General features: G+C 51.5%; 1 protein-coding gene across 1 annotated transcript in view; it reads left to right on the top strand.

The window, feature by feature from the left end:
* The window catches only part of CCDC17 (coiled-coil domain containing 17), a 152,707-nt gene that overhangs the window by 60,491 nt on the left and 71,533 nt on the right, over positions 1-20,683 (top strand). Inside the window, 1 exon segment of the mRNA XM_030208030.1 lies at positions 17,950-18,054. Coding sequence (XP_030063890.1) covers positions 17,950-18,054 — 105 coding nt within the window.

Genomic DNA, 20,683 nt, shown 5'->3' with positions numbered 1-20,683 from the left:
TCCGTTTAAAAAAAAAAAAAAAAAAAAATTTTTTAACGTCTTTAAAGGCGTTTAATTCGACGTTTCTTTAAACGTTCATTGCAGCTACTCACTGGGACACCAGTTCGTTACAGCTCGGAGCGGCAAGCAGGTAATTTTACCTTTTTATAGCGGGCAGGGGGTTCCCCGATTCTTCTCCTCGTGGCAATGGCGTCGGAGGGCGAGGGTTCGCCCTTGATGGGTGATAGTTTAGTGACCGATGAATGTCCCGGTCGTTCCTTCGGCGTGGCGGTTTTTTCCCGCCATAAACGCCCATCCCCCGCTCCTCGCCTCCGCCATCTTGGCCGGCCACGCGGCTCGGACGGCTTCTTCGGGGCCGCCCTTGAGGTTGGAGACATTAATGCCATGAACGCCCTTAATTTGGGCGACGGCACAAAGCGGCTAAAGTTAAGCGCCGTTCTTCCCGCGCGGCTCCTTCACGGAGTTTCGCGCCGGACGCCATTTTGGATGCGCAGCATGTCTCTCCCCCGCTATTGCGAGCGCCGGTTGAGAGTGCGTCTAGGGCTGTTGCCCAGGCTGCGGAAGTGCACAGTCTGGGGGGTTTCTCCTCCGAGTTTGTTTTGCTGCTGCATCAGGCTTTCCTCATGCAAAACGCTGCCCCTGCTCCCTCTTCGGATAAAGAGGTTGAGGTTCCCAGAGGTAAACGCCCTCGGGTTGATTTCCAGGCCTTGGAGGACTTTTGTCTCCTCCGATGTAGATGAGGGCAGCGTGTCTGAGGTCTCCCAACGATCCTTTGCGGATTCCTTGGAGGAGATAGATCCCCGCTCGGATGGAGCGGATGACCCCTCTGCAGCGCGGCTTTTTAGCCCAGAGGATTTGCCCAACCTGTTGTTACAGGCCATGGACACTTTGAAGATTTCCTCTCCGGAGGACGTCTCTCCCTCAGCCCCTGTTGGCTCTGCCATTATGCTGGGGACGAAGCGCCCGCCTAGAACCTTCCACGTGCATGATGCCATGCACACCTTAATTGCGGCTCAATGGGATGTCCCGGAAACGAGCCTTAAAGTGGCTAGGACTATGTCCCGCCTCTATCCTTTGGCTGTGAGTGAACGTGAGGCCTATCTGTGGCCTACCGTGGATTCTTTAATCACTGTGGTGACTAAGAAAACGGCGTTGCCGGTGGAAGGTGGCACGGCCCTAAAGGACGCCCAAGACAGAAGATTGGAGGCGACCTTAAGGTCGTCCTTTGAGGCAGCTGCTTTAAGTTTGCAGGCCTCAGTTTGCGGCTCCTATGTGGCCAGGGCGTGCCGGACTATGGTGCAGCGGGCTTCCCCCTCAGATCATTCCTTGAGGGCTGATTGGCCGGCCCTGGAATCGGGCTTAGCCTATTTGGCAGACTTGCTGTATGATGTCTGGAGAGCCTCAACTAAAGGCATGGCTCAGACAGTCTCTGCGCGGCGGTGGCTTTGGCTGAAACATTGGTCTGCTGACCACGCCTCTAAATCCCGCCTGGCTAGATTGCCTTTTAAAGGCAAGCTGCTCTTTGGGGTCGAGCTGGACAAAATCGTGACCGATCTCGGCACGTCTAAGGGCAAGAAATTACCAGAGGTCAGGGCTCGGGTTAGTACTCGTCCCGATACCTCCAGAGGACGGTTGCAGGAAGCCCATCGGTACCGCCCGGGCAAGTCGGGTTCCTCTGCCCCCTCTTCCTTCAAGAGGAATTTCTCCCCCAAGCAGCATTCCTTTCGCAGAGACCGCCGTCCCGGAGGTGCTCCCTCCGGTCCTCCCCCAGGGTCTCGTACCCAATGACGGGGCCTTGGTCCACGCCCCAGTGCAGATTGGCGGACGGCTGTCCTCGTTTCTGGGCGAGTGGACCACTATAACTTCAGACGCGTGGGTGCTGGAAGTCATCAGAGACGGCTACAAGCTAGAGTTCTGCCAACCCTTAAGAGACGGGTTTGTACTCTCTCCCTGCAAGTCTCCGGTCAAGCTGTGGTAGTGCAGCAGACCTTGGACAACCTGATCCGCCTGGGTGCGGTCGTTCCGGTGCCAAAAAATCAGATTGGCAAGGGACGTTACTCCATTTACTTTGTGGTTCCAAAGAAAGGAGGTTCTGTCCGGCCTATCCTCGGCCTCAAAGGGGTCAATCGGGCCTGGAAAGTGAGGCACTTTCGCATGGAGACTCTCCGCTCTGTTATAGCGGCAGTGAAGGCAGGAGAGTTCTTGGCTTCCTTGGACATCAAGGAAGCGTACCTGCATATTCCCATCTGGCCTCCTCTCCAACGCTTTCTGCGTTTTACAGTCCTGAGACGACACTTCCAGTTCAGAGCCCTCCCTTTCGGGTTGGCTACTGCTCCGCGGACCTTTTCCAAAGTAATGGGGGTCATAGCGGCCTTCCTGCTAAAGGAAGGAGTACAAGTCCATCCTTATCTGGACGACTGGTTGATCCGAGCCCCCTCTTCTGCAGAGTGCGGCAAAGCTATGGACCGGGTAGTTGCTCTTTTGAGCTCCCTGGGATGGATCATCAACTGGAAGAAGAGCCAGCTGCGCCCGACTCAGTCCCTGGTGTATCTGGGAGTTCGATTCGACACCCAAGTGGGCAGAGTGTTCCTGCCAGACAATCGGATTGTCAAGCTTCAGGCTCAGGTGGACTAGTTCCTAGTAGCCTCTCCTATTCGGGCTTGGGACTACGTGCAGCTGTTGGGCTCTATGACGGCCACGATGGAAGTAGTGCCCTGGGCCAGGGCTCATATGAGACCACTACAGCTATCTCTGCTGCTGCGCTGGACTCCGATGTCGGAGGATTATGCTGTGCGCCTTCCCGTGGACCCAGCAGTGCGCAAGGCGCTGAGCTGGTGGACGCAGACAGACAAGTTGTCTGCAGGATTGCCTCTGGTGACCCCGGAGTGGATTGTCGTCACGACAGACGCCTCTTTGATGGGCTGGGGAGCCCACTGCTTGGGAAGGACAGCGCAGGGGCTCTAGTCTCCTGCAGAGGCAAGTGGTCTATCAACCTCCTGGAACTCAGAGCCATTCGGTTGGTGTTATTGGAGTTCATCCCGGTACTGGTGTTGAAGCCTGTACGGGTCCTGTCGGACAATGCCACGGCTGTGGCCTATATCAACCGCCAGGGAGGTACCAAGAGCGCCCCTCTAGCCAAGGAGGCTATGAGTCTTTGCCAGTGGGCGGAAGCGAACCTGGAGCAGCTTTCAGCGGCCCACATTGCCGGAGTCATGAATGTCAAGGCGGACTTTCCCAGTCGCCATACCTTGGAGCCCGGAGAGTGGCAACTATCTGCTCAGGCGTTCTTGGACATCACGAAGCGCTGGGGCCAGCCGAGCCTAGATCTGATGGCGTCATCGGCCAATGGCCAAGTGCCGCGCTTTTTCAGCAGAGGACGGGACCCTCGATCCCTGGGAGTAGATGCTCTTCTCCAACAGTGGCCGACACAAGAGCTCCTCTATGTGTTCCCGCCCTGGCCCATGTTGGGCAGGGTGCTAGACCGGGTGGCAAAGCATCCCGGCAGGGTAATCCTGGTGGGTCCGGATTGGCCCAGACGTCCCTGGTATGCGGACTTGTTCAGGCTCTCAGTCGACGATCCTCTGCGGCTGTCAGTGGAGCAGGGCCTGTTACATCAGGGTCCCGTGGTGATGGAGTATCCCTCTCCCTTTGGTCTTGCGGCCTGGCTATTGAGCGGCAGCGTCTGAGGAAGAAGGGCTTCTCAGACAAGGTCATCGCCACTATGCTGAGAGCGAGGAAGCGCTCTACTTCTACTGCTTACGCCAGGGTTTGGCGTATCTTTGCAGCATGGTGTGAAGCAGGCTCACTTTCTCCCTTCACTGCTCCAATTTCTTCAGTGTTGGCGTTCCTGCAAGAAGGTCTGGAGAAAGGCCTGTCGCTCAGTTCCCTTAAAGTCCAGGTAGCGGCTCTGGCTTGCTTCAGGGGCCGCCTGAAGGGTGCTTCCCTGGCTTCGCAGCCAGATGTGGTGCGCTTTCTCAAGGGAGTTAATCACCTGCGCCCTCCTCTGCACTCAGTGGTGCCTGCGTGGAATCTCAACCTGGTGCTAAGAGCATTGCAGAAGCCGCCTTTGGAACCCTTGTCGAGGGCATCTCTGAAAGACCTGACGTTGAAAGCAGTCTTTTTGGTGGCTATCACTTCAGCCAGAAGAGTTTCCGAGCTCCAGGCGCTCTCATGTCGAGAGCCTTTTCTGCAGTTCACTGAGGCAGGAGTGACTATTCGCACAGTGCCTGCCTTCCTGCCCAAGATTGGTTCTCGCTTCCATGTGAATCAGCAGCTCTGTCTCCCTTCCTTTCGTAGGGAGGACTACCCAGAGGAGTACTCCGCTCTTGAATATCTGGATGTGAGACGAGTCATCATCAGATACTTGGAAGTGACCAATGATTTCCGGAAATCGGATCATCTGTTTGTCCTGTTTGCAGGTCCTCGTAAGGGTCTGCAGGCTGCTAAGCCTACAGTGGCAAGATGGGTCAAGGAAGCCATTGCAGCGGCTTATGTGGCCGCGGGGAAGGTGCCGCCTATCCAGAAGGCTCACTCCACGAGAGCTCAGACGGCCTCGATGGCAGAGGCCGGATCCGTCTCCTTGGTAGAGATATGCAAGGCGGCAACGTGGGCTTCGGCTCATACATTCTCCAAGCATTACCGTTTGACTGTGGCTGCACGGGCGGAGGCCCAGTTTGGAGCTTCAGTGTTGAGGTCAGGGATTTCTATGTCCCGCCCTGGGTGAGTACTGCTTCGGTACATCCCACCAGTCTATGGATTGATCAGCTTGATGATATGGAAGGTAAAATTATGTATAATCATACCTGATAATTTTCTTTCCATTAATCATAGCTGATCAATCCATAGCCCCTCCCAGATATCTGTACTGTTTATATTCTGGTTGAATTTTAGGTTCAAGTTTAGCCTTCAGTTACTTCAGGAGGACTTCGTGTTCAAGTTCTTCTTTCACTTGGATTCTTCAAGAGTTGAGACGAGTTTGTGTTACAGTGAGCTGCTGCATTCCTCTCCCCTCCGTTTTACGGGGCTGGATTGAGACATAAATTCTGCCGGCACTCCCTCCCGCTTCGTGCGGCTGTAGGGCAGCTTTGTACCCCTCCCGCTTCGGCGGTGTTAGGGTCAGTCAGCTCCTCCCGCGGTTGCGGTTGCAGGATAAGCCAGATCCCCCCGCATCGGCGGGTGTGGTGTCCCTCCCCCGCTCCGCGGGGATGAGCTGGACGGATTCCCCTCCCCCACTTGTGTGGGGATGAGCTGGGTTAATTCCCCTCCCCCGTTTCGGCGGTGGTGAGCTGGGCAGAGTGTCCCTTCGTGGGTGTAATTCTCTAAGTGCTGAGTCCTGCGGATGGAGCTTTGATATCGACATACTGAGGAGTTTCCGGCAGCACATGACCACATATAGGGAGGCAAAAGTTTGCTCTCTATCTCCACCTGCTGGTAGATGGACACAACCCACCAGTCTATGGATTGATCAGCTATGATTAATGGAAAGAAAATTATCAGGTATGATTATACATAATTTTACCTTCCTGTCCGAGCACACCACCCGAACTCTCATCCACTCTCTCATCACCTCTCGCCTTGACTACTGCAACCTACTCCTCACTGGCCTCCCACTTAACCATTTATCCCCCCTTCAATCCATTCAGAACTCTGCTGCCAGTCTTATCTTCCGCCTAGACCGATATGCTCTTATCACCCCTCTCCTCAAGTCACTTCACTGGCTTCCGATCAGGTACCGCATACAGTTCAAGCTTCTCCTACTAACCTACAAATGCACTCGATCTGCAGCCCCTCACTACCTCTGTACCCTCATCTCCCCTTACGCTGCTACCCGTAACCTCCGCTCACAGGACAACTCCCTCTTCTCAGTACCCTTCTCCACCACCGCCAACTCCAGACTGCGCCTTTTCTGCCTCGCCTCACCCTATGCTTGGAATAAACTCCCTGAGCCCATACGCCAAGTCCCTTCCCTACCCATCTTCAAATCCTTGCTCAAAGCCCACCTCTTCAATGTCGCTTTCGGCACCTAACCACTATTCAAGAAATCTAGACTGCCCCAACTTGACATTTCGTCCTTTAGATTGTAAGCTCCTTTGAGCACGGACTGTCCTTCTTTGTTAGATTGTACAGCGCTGCGTAACCCTAGTAGCGCTTTAGAAATGTTAAATAGTAGTAATAGTAATAGTAGTAGTACTCAAGGTGAAGTTGCACCATGGAGCAATACAGAGGCATTCTCCGAGGACAAGCAGGCTGCTTGTTCTCACGACTGGGTGACGTCCGCGGCAGCCCCCACCAACCGTAAAAGGCTTCGCGGGACGGTCGGCACGCAGGGCACGCCCACCGCGCATGCGCGGCCGTCTTCCCGCCCGTGCGCGACCGCTCCCGCCAGTTCCTTTTTTTCCGCGTCTGGAGAGAGTCGTGCTTTGCCGCTCTCTCTGTTTTCAGCCGCCGGAAAGTCGATCGCGTTTACGCGGATCGTTGTTTTCGATTTAATTTTTTGTTACCGCCGGTTTCCCTTTTCTTTTTCAAAAAAAAAAAAAAAAGAAAACCTGAGCGTGTGGAGCACGCGCTCCCTTTTTCCCTCGTTTTCAGCAGGGACGCCGCGTTGCGGCCTAGTGGCCGCACGGTCGTTTTCTTTTTCGAGGTGTGATTTTCGCCACCATTGACGACTTTGACTTCGCCAACGCGATTTTTCCGTCGATGTCCTCGAAGGTCCCGAGTGGATTTAAAAAGTGTGGTCGCTGCGGCCGGCCGATCTCGCAGACCGACACCCACGCTTGGTGCCTCCAGTGCCTCGGGCCGGAGCACAATATCAAGTCGTGTTCCCTGTGTCTCGGTCTCCGGAAACGGACTCAAGTTGCGAGGCAAGTTCTGCAGGACCGTCTTTTTGGAACTTGCGCCGGCCCCTCGACGTCGACCTCGACGGCATCGGTATCGACGCCCGGTCCTTCGGTACCGGTATCGATGCCCGAGACATCGGCACCGATGGCATCGACCCCAGGAGAACAGGTCCCGTCGGCCCGCCGGTCCGGCGGCGAGGGTGGAGGTGAGCGGCCGCGTGGGCAGTCGGCCCCGGTCACTCCCTCAGCCCGTGGTCCACGGGACCGAACCCTGTCTGACCCGGCTCCTCGAGACCGAGGGGGATCGTCCTCCTCCTCCTCCATACCTCCCGGCGCCGGTGACGCGCATCGAAAGAAGGACAAGAAGCGTCGTCACCGGTCGCCCTCGGTGCATCCAGACATCGGAGAGGAGGCGACGCCGAAGCGTCATTGCCGAGAGGAGAGGTCCCCGTCGGTTGTGGAGGTACCGACGCGTCAGGGTTCCGGCACCTCGGTGCCGTCTCCTGGCCCCCATCAGCTTCTGACACTGACACCCCTGCCGGCCCCACCGCCTTTCCCGGCAGCGGGCCTGGACGAGTGCCTCAGAGCCATCCTTCCGGGGATCCTGGAAGGGCTGATGCGCCAGGCTGTGCCGGCGCCGATGTCTGTGGCGCCGGCGAGCTCTAGCCCGGCGCCGGGGCCGTCGACACCGCCGCCGCTTGCGGCGCCGGTCTCGACCGCCACGCAGGTGGAGTCCCCGTCGACATCGATGGAGGGAGCTCCGTCCCCACCGACGCGGGAGTCCACCGCTCGACGACACCGAGACCTCGGTGCCTCGACGTCGAGCCGGGCCCGGTTCAGGACTCAGCTACATGAGCTCATGTCCGATACCGAGGATGAGGCCTCGTGGGGGGAAGAGGAGGACCCTAGATATTTCTCCTCAGAGGAGTCTACGGGCCTTCCCTCGGACCCCACGCCTTCACCGGAGAGGAAGCTCTCACCTCCTGAGAGTCTCTCCTTTGCCTCCTTTGTGCGGGATATGTCTATTAGCATTCCCTTTCCCGTGGTCTCTGTGGAAGAGCCGAGGGCCGAGATGCTCGAGGTCCTCGACTATCCATCACCACCTAGAGAGTCCTCCACGGTGCCGCTGCACAATGTCCTCAAGGAGACACTGCTTCGGAACTGGGTGCGACCGTTAACTAACCCCACCATTCCCAAGAAAGCAGAGTCCCAGTACAGGATCCACTCGGACCCAGAGTTAATGCGGCCCCAATTGCCCCATGACTCGGCGGTCGTGGATTCTGCTCTCAAGAGGGCACGGAGTTCGAGGGATACCGCCTCGGCGCCCCCGGGGCGGGAGTCTCGCACTCTGGACTCGTTTGGGAGGAAGGCCTACCAATCCTCCATGCTCGTGACCCGCATCCAGTCATACCTGCTCTATATGAGCATCCACATGCGGACCAATGTGCAACAACTGGCGGACCTGGTCGATAAGCTCCCGCCGGAGCAGTCCAGGCCTTATCAGGAGGTGGTCAGGCAGCTGAAGGCGTGCAGAAAGTTCCTGTCCAGGGGTATCTATGACACCTGTGACGTGGCATCTCGTGCTGTGGCCCAAGGTATAGTGATGCGCAGGCTCTCATGGCTGCGTGCCTCTGACCTGGACAATCGCACCCAGCAGAGACTGGCCGACGTCCCTTGCCGGGGGGATAACATTTTTGGTGAGAAGGTCGAGCAGATGGTGGACCAACTGCATCAGCGGGAAACCGCTCTCGACAAGCTCTCCCACCGGGCGCCTTCAGCATCCACCTCAGCAGGTGGACGTTTTTCCCGGGCCCGGCAGGCTGCACCCTATTCTTTTGCAAAGCGTAGGTACAACCAGCCGGCCCGAAGGCCTCGTCAGGCACAGGGACAGCCCCAGCGCGCTCGTTCCCGTCAACAGCGTGCGCCTAAGCAGCCCCCTGCGCCTCCACAGCAAAAGCCAGGGACGGGCTTTTGACTGGATCCATGGGAACATAGCCGCCCTCAAAGTGTCCGTACCGGACGATCTGCCGGTCGGGGGGAGGTTAAAATTTTTTCACCAAAGGTGGCCTCTCATAACCTCCGACCAGTGGGTTCTCCAAATAGTGCGGTGCGGATACGCCCTGAATTTGGCCTCCCTGCCTCCAAATTGTCCTCCGGGAGCTCAATCCTTCAGCTCCCATCACAAGCAGGTACTTGCAGAGGAACTCTCCGCCCTTCTCAGCGCCAATGCGGTCGAGCCCGTACCACCCGGGCAGGAAGGGCAGGGATTCTATTCCAGGTACTTCCTTGTGGAAAAGAAAACAGGGGGGATGCGTCCCATCCTAGACCTGAGAGGCCTGAACAAATTCCTGGCCAAAGAAAAGTTCAGGATGCTTTCCTTGGGCACCCTTCTGCCAATGATTCAGAAAAACGATTGGCTATGTTCCCTGGATTTAAAGGATGCATATACTCACATCCCGATACTGCCAGCTCACAGACAGTATCTCAGATTCCGCCTGGGCGCACGGCACTTTCAGTATTGTGTGCTGCCCTTTGGGCTCGCCTCCGCCCCACGAGTGTTTACAAAGTGCCTCGTGGTGGTGGCGGCGTACCTACGCAGGCTGGGAGTGCACGTGTTCCCATATCTCGACGATTGGCTGGTCAAGAACACCTCGGAGGCAGGAGCCCTCCGGTCCATGCAGTGCACTATTCAACTCCTGGAGCTGCTGGGGTTTGTGATAAATTACCCAAAGTCCCATCTCCAGCCAACCCAGTCTCTGGAATTCATAGGAGCTCTGCTGAATACCCAGACGGCTCAGGCCTTCCTTCCCGAAGCGAGGGCCAACAACCTCCTGTCCCTCGCTTCGCAGACCAGAGCGTCTCAGCAGGTCACAGCTCGGCAGATGTTGAGACTTCTGGGTCATATGGCCTCCACAGTTCATGTGACTCCCATGGCTCGTCTTCACATGAGATCTGCTCAATGGACCCTAGCTTCCCAGTGGTTCCAAGCCACCGGGAATCTAGAAGATGTCATCCGCCTCTCCACCAGTTGCCGCACTTCACTGCTCTGGTGGACCATCCGGACCAATTTGACCCTGGGACGTCCATTCCAAATTCCGCAGCCCACGAAGGTGCTGACGACGGATGCATCTCGCCTGGGTTGGGGAGCTCATGTCGATGGGCTTCAACACCAGGGTCTGTGGTCCCTCCAGGAAAAGGATCTGCAGATCAACCTCCTGGAGCTCCGAGCGATCTGGAACGCGCTGAAGGCTTTCAGAGATCGGCTGTCCTGCCAAATTATCCAAATTCGGACAGACAATCAGGTTGCAATGTATTACGTCAACAAGCAGGGGGGCACCGGATCTCGCCCCCTGTGTCAGGAAGCCGTCGGGCTGTGGCGCTGGGCGTGCCAGTTTGGCATGCTCCTCCAAGCCACATACCTGGCAGGCGTAAACAACAGTCTGGCCGACAGACTGAGCAGAGTCATGCACCCGCACGATGTGGTCGCTCCATTCCAGAGTGGTACGCAAGATCTTCCGAGAGTGGGGCACCCCCTCGGTGGACCTTTTCGCCTCTCAGACCAACCACAAGCTGCCTCTGTTCTGTTCCAGACTTCAGACACACGGCAGGCTAGCGTCGGACGCCTTTCTCCTCCATTGGGGGACCGGCCTCCTGTATGCTTATCCTCCCCTACCTTTGGTGGGGAAGACCTTACTGAAGCTCAAGCACGACCGCGGCACCATGATTCTGATAGCGCCCTTTTGGCCCCGTCAGATCTGGTTCCCTCTTCTTCTGGAGTTGTCCTCAGAAGAACCGTGGAGATTGGAGTGTTTTCCGACTCTCATTTCGCAGAGCGACGGAGCGTTACTGCACCCCAACCTTCAGTCTCTGGCTCTCACGGCCTGGATGTTGAGGGCGTAGACTTCGCTGCGTTGGGTCTGTCGGAGGGTGTCTCCCGGGTCCTGCTTGCCTCCAGGAAGGATTCCACTAAAAAGAGTTACTTTTTCAAGTGGAGGAGGTTTGTCGTTTGGTGTGAGAGCAAGGCCCTAGAACCTCGTTCTTGCCCTGCACAGAAACTGCTTGAATACCTTCTACACTTATCAGAGTCTGGCCTCAAGACCAACTCAGTAAGGAATCACCTTAGTGCGATTAGCGCTTACCATTATCGTGTGGAAGGTAAAGCCATCTCTGGAGAGCCTTTAGTCGTTCGATTCATGAGAGGCTTGCTTTTGTCAAAGCCCCCTATCAAGCCTCCTACAGTGTCATGGGATCTCAACGTCGTCCTCACCCAGCTGATGAAACCTCCTTTTGAGCCACTGAATACCTGCCATCTGAAGTACTTGACCTGGAAGGTCATTTTCTTGGTGGCAGTTACTTCAGCTCGTAGGGTCAGTGAGCTTCAAGCCCTAGTAGCTCATGCTCCATATACCAAATTTCATCACAACAGAGTAGTGCTCCGCACCCACCCAAAGTTCCTGCCGAAGGTGGTGTCGGAGTTCCATCTTAACCAGTCAATTGTCTTGCCAACATTCTTCCCCAGGCCGCATACCCGCCCTGCTGAACGTCAGTTGCACACATTGGACTGCAAGAGAGCATTGGCCTTCTACTTGGAGCGGACACAGCCCCACAGACAGTCCGCCCAATTGTTTGTTTCTTTCGACCCTAACAGGCTAGGGGTCGCTGTCGGGAAACGCACCATCTCCAATTGGCTAGCAGATTGCATTTCCTTCACTTACGCCCAGGCTGGGCTGGCTCTTGAGGGTCATGTCACGGCTCATAGTGTCAGAGCCATGGCAGCGTCAGTGGCCCACTTGAAGTCAGCCACTATTGAAGAGATTTGCAAGGCTGCGACGTGGTCATCTGTCCACACAGTCACATCACATTACTGCCTCCAGCAGGATACCCGACGCGACAGTCGGTTCGGGCAGTCGGTGCTGCAGAATCTGTTTGGGGTGTAAATCCAACTCCACCCTCCAGGACCCGAATTTATTCTGGTCAGGCTGCACTCTCAGTTAGTTGTTCTTCGTAGGTCAATTTCTGTTGTACCCTCGCCGTTGCGAGGTTCAATTGACCTGGGTTCTTGTTTTGAGTGAGCCTGAAAGCTAGGGATACCCCAGTCGTGAGAACAAGCAGCCTGCTTGTCCTCGGAGAAAGTGAATGATACATACCTGTAGCAGGTGTTCTCCGAGGACAGCAGGCTGATTGTTCTCACCTACCCTCCCTCCTCCCCTTTGGAGTTGTGTTTCATATTTTATTGCTTGTCATTCAACTGGCGGGAGCGGTCGCGCACGGGCGGGAAGACGGCCGCGCATGCGCGGTGGGCGTGCCCTGCGTGCCGACCGTCCCGCGAAGCCTTTTCCGGTTGGTGGGGGCTGCCGCGGACGTCACCCAGTCGTGAGAACAATCAGCCTGCTGTCCTCGGAGAACACCTGCTACAGGTATGTATCATTCACTTTATAGCATTCTTGGTATTATTTTCTATCCCTTTCCTAATAATTCCTACCATCCTGTTTGCTTTTTTGGCTGCTGCCCCACAGTGGGCAGAAGATTTCAGCATATTGTCTACAACACCTAGATCTTGTTCTTGGGTGCTGACCAGCAAGGTGGACCCTAGCATCAGGTAACTATGATTTGGATTATTCTTCCCAAAGTGCATCACTTTGCATTTATCCACATTAAATTCCATCTGCTATTTGGAAGTATGGTCTTCCAAATAGCACTGATCCTATTACAGTTCCCTGCCGCACCACTGTTCACCCTCCTCCATTGAGAGAAATGACCATTTAACCCTACCTTCTGTTTTCTGTCTAATAACCAATCCACACCAGAACCTTTATTTCTTTATTTATTTGATTTCGGAGTCTGATATGCCGGGAACTCCTCAGATGTCGCTGATGGATATTGGGCTGGCGTACTTGGCGGATGCCTTGTATGATTTGGTCCGTGCTTCGGCCAAACTCATGGCCTTGACCGTTTCCTTTCGGCGTCTTCTGTGGCTCCGTCATTGGGCCGCAGATATGGCCTCTAAGCAACGGCTCATTAAATTGCCTTTGCGAGGGAAATTGCTTTTTGGGGAAGACCTAGAAAAGATTGTTAAAGATTTGGGGGATATGGGAACATGGAAAGGATTCCGATTTCTGGATCAAGTTGCAGTTATTTCGAAGTTCTTATTTGGTTCTCTGTTTTTCATAGTGAAGATGGTTTCTGGTTGTTATTGGTTTCATATTTTTGACCTTTGCAAATGCTTACGAATGACATACTAACTGAGGAAGGAGCTGGCCGTCTGGCATCACTGCCTTTAGTTTGTTTATCTCTGTCTCCACCTGCTGGTAGGCGGACTTAACCAGATATCCACCCCCACCAGTCCCAACAAAGAGTCAAGAGTAAACTAATTCAGAGGGCAGGCAGAAGGCCAGTGAAAGAAGTAACCATTCAGGAAGAGAGGAGAGTTCAGCTTGGAAGAGAGCCTATGTAGTTATAGCTTGAAATAAAAGCCTTCTGAATTGTGTTATTCAGCAGAAGAAGTTAAGCTTATGGGAAAGCAGAAGTTATAGTGAAAGTTGATTCCATTGTTAGATGCTGACAGTTCCTAGTTGACTGTGGGTAAGAGGAACCCGAATTATAGCTACGTCTTGCAAGGTTCCGCGTTAGGAGTTACGGATCAAGAAAGGGATCTGGGTGTCGTCGTCGATGATACGCTGAAACCTTCTGCTCAGTGTGCTGCTGCGGCTAGGAAAGCGAATAGAATGTTGGGTGTTATTAGGAAGGGTATGGAGTCCAGGTGTGCGGATGTTATAATGCCGTTGTATCGCTCCATGGTGCGACCGCACCTGGAGTATTGTGTTCAGTACTGGTCTCCGTATCTCAAAAAAGATATAGTAGAATTGGAAAAGGTACAGCGAAGGGCGACGAAAATGATAGTGGGGATGGGACGACTTTCCTATGAAGAGAGGCTGAGAAGGCTAGGGCTTTTCAGCTTGGAGAAGAGACGGCTGAGGGGAGATATGATAGAAGTGTATAAAATAATGAGTGGAATGGATCGGGTGGATGTGAAGCGACTGTTCACGCTATCTAAAAATACTAGGACTAGAGGGCATGAGTTGAAGCTACAGTGTGGTAAATTTAAAACGAATCGGAGAAAATTTTTCTTCACCCAACGTGTAATTAGACTCTGGAATTCATTGCCGGAGAACGTGGTACGGGCGGTTAGCTTGACGGAGTTTAAAAAGGGGTTAGATAGATTCCTAAAGGACAAGTCCATAGACCGCTATTAAATGGACTTGGAAAAATTCCGCATTTTTAGGTATAACTTGTCTGGAATGTTTTTACGTTTGGGGAGCGTGCCAGGTGCCCTTGACCTGGATTGGCCACTGTCGGTGACAGGATGCTGGGCTAGATGGACCTTTGGTCTTTCCCAGTATGGCACTACTTATGTACTTATGTACAATTAAAGGACTTTCAGAGAGATCGAGTCTTCAGGTGTGAACTGGTGTACCAAGGTTATACGTCAGGATATGAGACTTAGAAGCTACAAGTAACATAGTAACATAGTAGATGACGGCAGAAAAAGACCTGCATGGGCCATCTAGTCTGCCCAAGATAAACTCATCTTGAATTTGTACCTGTCTTTTTCAGGGCACAGACCATATAAGTCTGCCCAGCAGTATTTCCCGCCTCCCAACCACCAGTCCCGTCTCCCATCACCGGCTCTGGTACAGACCGTATAAGTCTGCCCTCCCCTATCCTAGCCTCCCAACCACCAACCCCTCTTCCCCCCACCTGCTCCGCCACCCAATTTCGGCTAAGCTTCTGAGGATCCATTCCTTCTGCAAAGGATTCCTTTATGCATATCCCACGCATGTTTGAATTCCATTACCGTTTTCATCTCCACCACCTCCCGCGGGAGGGCATTCTAAACATCCACCACCCTCTCCGTGAAAAAATACTTCCTGACATCTTTCCTGAGTCTGCCCCCCTTCAATCTCATTTCATGTCCTCTCGTTCTACCGCCTTCCCATCTCCAGAAAAGATTTTTTTGCAGATTAATACCTTTCAAGTATTTGAACGTCTGTATCATATCACCCCTGTTCCTCCTTTCCTCCAGGGTATACATGTTCAGGTCAGCAAGTCTTTGGTCATAAGTCTTGGAACGCAAATCCCATACCAGTCTTAGAGTCTTAGAAAGCAGTCCACTTTAGGATGCAGAACTGGTTGGGAGGTACAATCCCATGGGCTCCTGAGGTGTTTCTGTTCTCTGCTCGGATTGCAGGCCTAGCGACATGTAAACAAACCCTGGTGAAACATATGGTGGGAACGGCAAGGGTGGCCGTGGTCTCTCATTGGCGGCGGGAGGGGGTTCCCCCAATAGCAAAGTGGCTTCGCAAACTGAGGTATGTGTGCGAAATGGAGAGATTGATGGCTGAGCGCAAACATCAGATGGGAAAATGGAAATTAGTTTGGAATAATGTCCCTTCTGAAGATCTGTCAGTTTAGCCTGTTGGTTGTCTGAGTGCGAGATGATTGTTAGTGGCCAGCTGTGTCCTTTAGGAGGGAGGGTGGGTAGTGAGGGGGAGGACAGAGTGTGTGTGTGTGTGTGTGTGTGTGGGGGGGGGGGGTATTGTTAGACCCAGAAAAAAATCGACAAAAGTTTTGAAGTTCTGTGATGTTAATATTTGAAAGTTGAAACTGTTATTTACCGCAGTACAGAAAGTATTAGTAGATTATTTGTATTCACAATAGAACAGTACTTTCTTGTTGATTCTGCAATGTACTTTATGTTATGTTTCATTGAACAATAAAGACTTCTTGCAAATAAAAAAAAAAAGAAGCTGCAAGTCTTAGAGGCCTGAACAGATATGCTAACCGCTGTTACTACATCCTCCGGCAGCGAGTTCCAGAGCTTAACTATTTGTTGAATGAAAAAATATTTCCTACTATTTACTTATTCCACTGATCAGCATTGAATATCTGTGGTTTTTTTGGCCGGCACTAACTTAACTAGCTAAGCGAATTTTCAGTTCTGGCCGGTTAATTTCATAGCGGGCAAAGATAGGACTGCTATTTATGTGGTCAATTTTGCCTCTAAACTTAGCTGGTCTTTGCTGAATATTGCCGGTTATCGCGTGATATAGCTGGTTATTTTGCACTGTATATTTGCAATTAGGCGCCAAAACACTACTTAGCCAGTCAGCGGTCATTTGTTTGGTTAAATAGCTTTGAATATCGAGGGGCAGGTCTTTTCTGCATGACTGGTGGTGGGGGGGGGGGGGGGCATCCGCATGGCAGCAGCACTGTTGCACATGTTCAGAAAAGCCTTCTAGGCCTCACCAAGCTTTGTGAGACGTGCCGCAAGGATCTGTATTGGGACCGGTGCTATTTAACATATTTATAAATGATCTGGAAATTGGAACGAGTGCGGTGATTAAATTTGCAGATGACACAAAACTATTCAAAGCTGTTAAAACACATGCGGGTTGTGAAAAATTGCAGGAAGACCTTAGGAAATTGGAAGACTGGGCATCCAAATGGCAGATGGAATTTAATGAAGACAAATGCAAGGTGATGCACATTGGGAAGAATAATCCGAATCATAGTTACCTGATGCTAGGGTCCACCTTAGGAGTCAGCACTCAAGAAAAAGATCTAGGAGGTGTTGTAGACAATACGCTGAAATCTTCTGCTCAGTGTGTGGTGGCGGCGGCTAAAAAAGCAAACAGGATGCTAGGAATTATTAGGAAAGGGATCCAAAATGAGGCCAAGAATATTATAATGCCTTTGTACCGCTCCATGGTGCGTCCGCACCTTGAGTACTGTGTTCAATTCTGGTCGCTGTATCTCAAAACAGATATAACAGAATTAGAAAAGGTTCAAAGAAGAGCGACCAAAATGATAAATGGGGAAAGGGTAGAGAAATGGGACTTGATATACCACATTTCTGTGGTTTTTGCAGCTACATTCAAAGAGGTTTACATAGTATATAGAGGTACTTATTTGTACCTGGGGCAGTGGAGGGTTAAGTGACTTGCCCAGAGTCACAAGGAGCTGCAGTGGGAATCGAACCCAGTTGGAACACCTCCCATATGAGGAAAGGCTAAAGAGATTAGGGCTCTTCAGCTTGGAGAAGAGAGCGGATATGATTGAGGTCTACCAAATCCTGAGTGGAGTAGAACGGGTAAAAGTGAATCAATTTTTCATTCTTTCAAAAAGTACAAAGACCAGGGGACACACGATGAAATTACATGGACATGCTTAAATATTTTTTCACTCAAAGAATAGTTAAGCTCTGGAACTCGTTGCTGGAGGATGTGGTAACAGCAGCTAGCATATCTGGGTTTTAAAAAGTTTTGGACAAGTTCCTGGAGGAAACGTCTATAACCTGTTATTGAGATGGACACGGGGGAAGTCACTACTTGCCCCGAGATTGGTAGCATGAAATGTTACTACTATTTAGGTTTCTGCCAGGTACTTGTGACCTGGATTGGCCACTGTTGGAAGCAGGACACTGGGCTAGATGGAGGCTGTTCCTATGTTCTTATTCTGCATGGGTGCAACTGGATGACATCACTTCCTTGTGTGCCTGGTTATCCTGCTGTCAGTGGAGAATGCTGGTTATAGATAAGCATTTCTAATTGGTTCTCAATTCAGTGAATACTATAACAGCTATTCTACTAGTATCAAATATTCTATATGAAAACGCTGCGGTTTGATAATCTAATAAACATCTAATTAGATACTATGAAAACAGATTTTCAGAGGTGAACTTCCACTGAAGCCTTTGGCTTTGGAAAACATGGAAGTAAGTGTTTCACCTTATAGCTTCATCAATCCAAATTCTTTTTTCACACTTTTTTTCTTTTGCATATTATCTTATGATGTTTATATCTCAAAGTAATGTATATTTCTTTGCGGCAACCAATATATAATGCTTTAACACTGTTCCCCATATTCATATGAGCGTTACTTATCTGAATTGCATTAATAGGGATAAATGTGCTGACATATGTTTTGCCAAAAGCTTTCTCAAGGCATCCCCCGTAGTTCTTCTGCTGCGTATACAACCTCTGTTCCTCCTGTCTCAGTACAGGAAAGCTTGCTGAGCTCTGAGATTCTGTTTTGCTCTTTCCTTTATTTGCAGAGCAAAGCATGTGGACACGGTGAAGGTGGAGCGGAAAGAGGAGAAAGTCCCTCTGAGTCTGATTCCATTTCCTGCTAGCTCTGGCCCTCTGTCTTCTGAGATCAGGTATTAGAAAGCTTAGTTTTCCAATTGCAGTCCTTATCCCTACATAGGGCAGCTTTCCACTTCCCTGGACTCAGATTTGATACGTCTCTCACTGACACCCCTCAGACAGCGCTTGCCTTCTCTTCCCACACTCGTCTCTCATTTCCCTCAAGCACTCAAATATCCCTCTTTCCCTCTCCTTGTCCAGTAAGGGGTAATTTCATCAGAGAGATTTCTCTGTGCATGACTAGGGCTCGTATGAAATTGTCTTGTGTCCAGGACAAGACACTAGAAGATAAGAAGTAAGACCATACCCAATAAAATATCATGTAAGAAATCATAAGTTAGCTGTGGTTCATAGTTTAGAGTCACAAAATGCGTCACAGAACAAGGGATAAATTTAATAGCTGGATGCATTATACTTTCAGAGCCTGCAAGCATACTAATCTCTCACATAAAAAGGGTCCGACTGTACCAGAATGTGCTCTGTTTTGATAGCTTTCAGGCTTGCAGCTGATATAGAAGAAATTAAAATTCAAATAAATAAAACTAAATGTATTCCAGAAGAGTGCTCTGACTACCATGGCCACCTTTAAAAGCCACATTCCTGCATTTCGTCATAGAAATGGGACCCGAAGCAAATTCTACTATTACAAAATGTTTAGCGTAGATTTATGAATATAAAAGCTTTCTAGTACAACAATCTGGCCAATATTTAGACATGGTGGTCAGCATTTTTTAAATGCTGACCGCCGCTGCCAGATATTCTGTGCCGGGCCATGTCCGGACTGTCACGGTTGTGGCTGTGCCCTTATGTTCAGACCTACTGTTTCTCTGTATCTAACTCTGTGACCTCTCCAGTCTGCCTTTCTCCCTGTTGTTGTTCTTCCTGTAAGCCAAGCCTCGCTTTGGTCTCCCTGCTTTTGCTTCATTTCCTACTTGTGACATCATCGGCCTACTCCTTTATAAAGACCCAGGGAGCTTGTAAGCTCATTTGAGCAGGGACCGTCCTTCTTTGTTTATTTTGTACAGCGCTGCGTAACCCTAGTAGCGCTCTAGAAATGTTAAGTAGTAGCCTGCTTGGCTTGGTTCCTGAGAGGCTTGCTCCTGAAGGTCTGTTCTGTGTTCCTTTGAGTCTTGTGTTTCAATGCTTTGCTTTGTTTCTGTGTGTTTGCTTTTGTACCTTGATCCTGAAAGCCTGGCTCTAGAGCCACACCTGACCCTTGGTGTCTGTATCTGTTTAACTCTACCCTTGGCTCCTGCTTTTAGTCTAGCCCTGCTTTTGACTCTTGCTATAGTTAAGCTCTGTGTTTAAGCCAAGCTCTGTGTTTAGCCAAGCTCTGTTCCTGTTTCCCCTGTTCTGTTTCCTGTGTGTGTAGTTCTTGTCTGTTAATTCTGAGAGTCTGTAGAAGCCAGCATTGTCCCTAATTACCTCACTGCTATGCAGCTGGGTCTGCTGCCCCTCAATCTGCCTGGCCTCTCCCTTTCTAGCTGTGGATGCTGGTAAGCACATTGCTTCTTTGTTTGTCTTCCCTTAGTGTGCTTAATCCTTTGCTTGCTATGTTTGCTTCCTGGCTCTTGAGCTCTGTTTCTGCTAAGTTCTGTTCGTGTGTGTTTTTGAGTCAGGTTCTACTCCTGCTCTATGTTTGAGCTAGTTCTTTCCCAGTTCCCTGCTAAGCCAAGTCCCTTTCAGTATCCGGTTCCAGCCAAGCCCTTCCAGAATCCGGTTCCAGCCAAGCCCAGCCCATTCTAGAATCCGGTTCCAGTCAAGCCAAGCCCGTTCGGTTCCAGTCAAGCCTGTTTGAGAATCCTGAATCTGGTTCCAGCCAAGCCTGTTTGAGAATCCTGAATCCTGTTTGAGAATCCTGAATCCGGTTCCAGCCAAGCCTGTTTGAGAATCCTGAATCCTGTTTGAAAATCCTGAATTTGGTTCCAGCCAAGCCTGTTTGAGAATCCTGAATCCTGTTTGAGAATCCTGAATCCGGTTCCAGCCAAGCCTGTTTGAGAATCCTGAATCCTGTTTGAGAATCCTGAATCCTGTTCCAGCCAAGCCTGTTTGAGAATCCTGAATCCTGTCCCTGCCTTGTTTATTGTCTTGCTTCTGTTATTCTTGTTGCCTAGCTCCTACCCTGTCTTGCCTGTCTAGTTGTGCTTTGTCTTGTCTCTTTCAGTCTAGTCCTGTCCAGATCCAGTCCTTGCCTTGTCCTTGTCTTGCCCTTTTCTGGACCCAGTTTTAATCTACTTCCGTGTTTTACCTTGTCTTGCATTTCTGGGTCCCAGTCCCAGTTTTAATCCAGTTCCGAGTCTTGCCTTGTCCTGTCTGGGTTCCAGTTCTGGCCCTTTGCCTTCTTTTCCTTGCCTCGTCTGGATCCGGTTCTTGTGTTGTCCATTGTGTTTAGTTACCTCTGTCCTGCCTTGTTGAGTCTGTTAGTTTATCCTAGTCCAGTCTGTTCTGATTCCTGCCTGTGCCAGCCCAGGTGATTTGTCTGCCAAAGCTCCGGCTTAGGTCCAAGGGCTCACCATTCCTGACAGTTGTGACACGGACACAGGCACTGAGTATCCAGCTAGCTGCCGGGGCTTATTCAGCCGGGATCCACATAAGACACTTATGCAGGCCCTGGCCGAATGTTGGCCAGGACTCACATAAAGT

The sequence above is a fragment of the Microcaecilia unicolor genome, chromosome 6 (genome assembly GCF_901765095.1).
Source record: "Microcaecilia unicolor chromosome 6, aMicUni1.1, whole genome shotgun sequence".
Classification (NCBI taxonomy): Eukaryota; Metazoa; Chordata; class Amphibia; order Gymnophiona; family Siphonopidae; genus Microcaecilia; species Microcaecilia unicolor.
The sequence above is the reverse complement of the archived record's forward strand: the minus strand, read 5'-3'. Positions and strand labels throughout refer to the sequence as shown.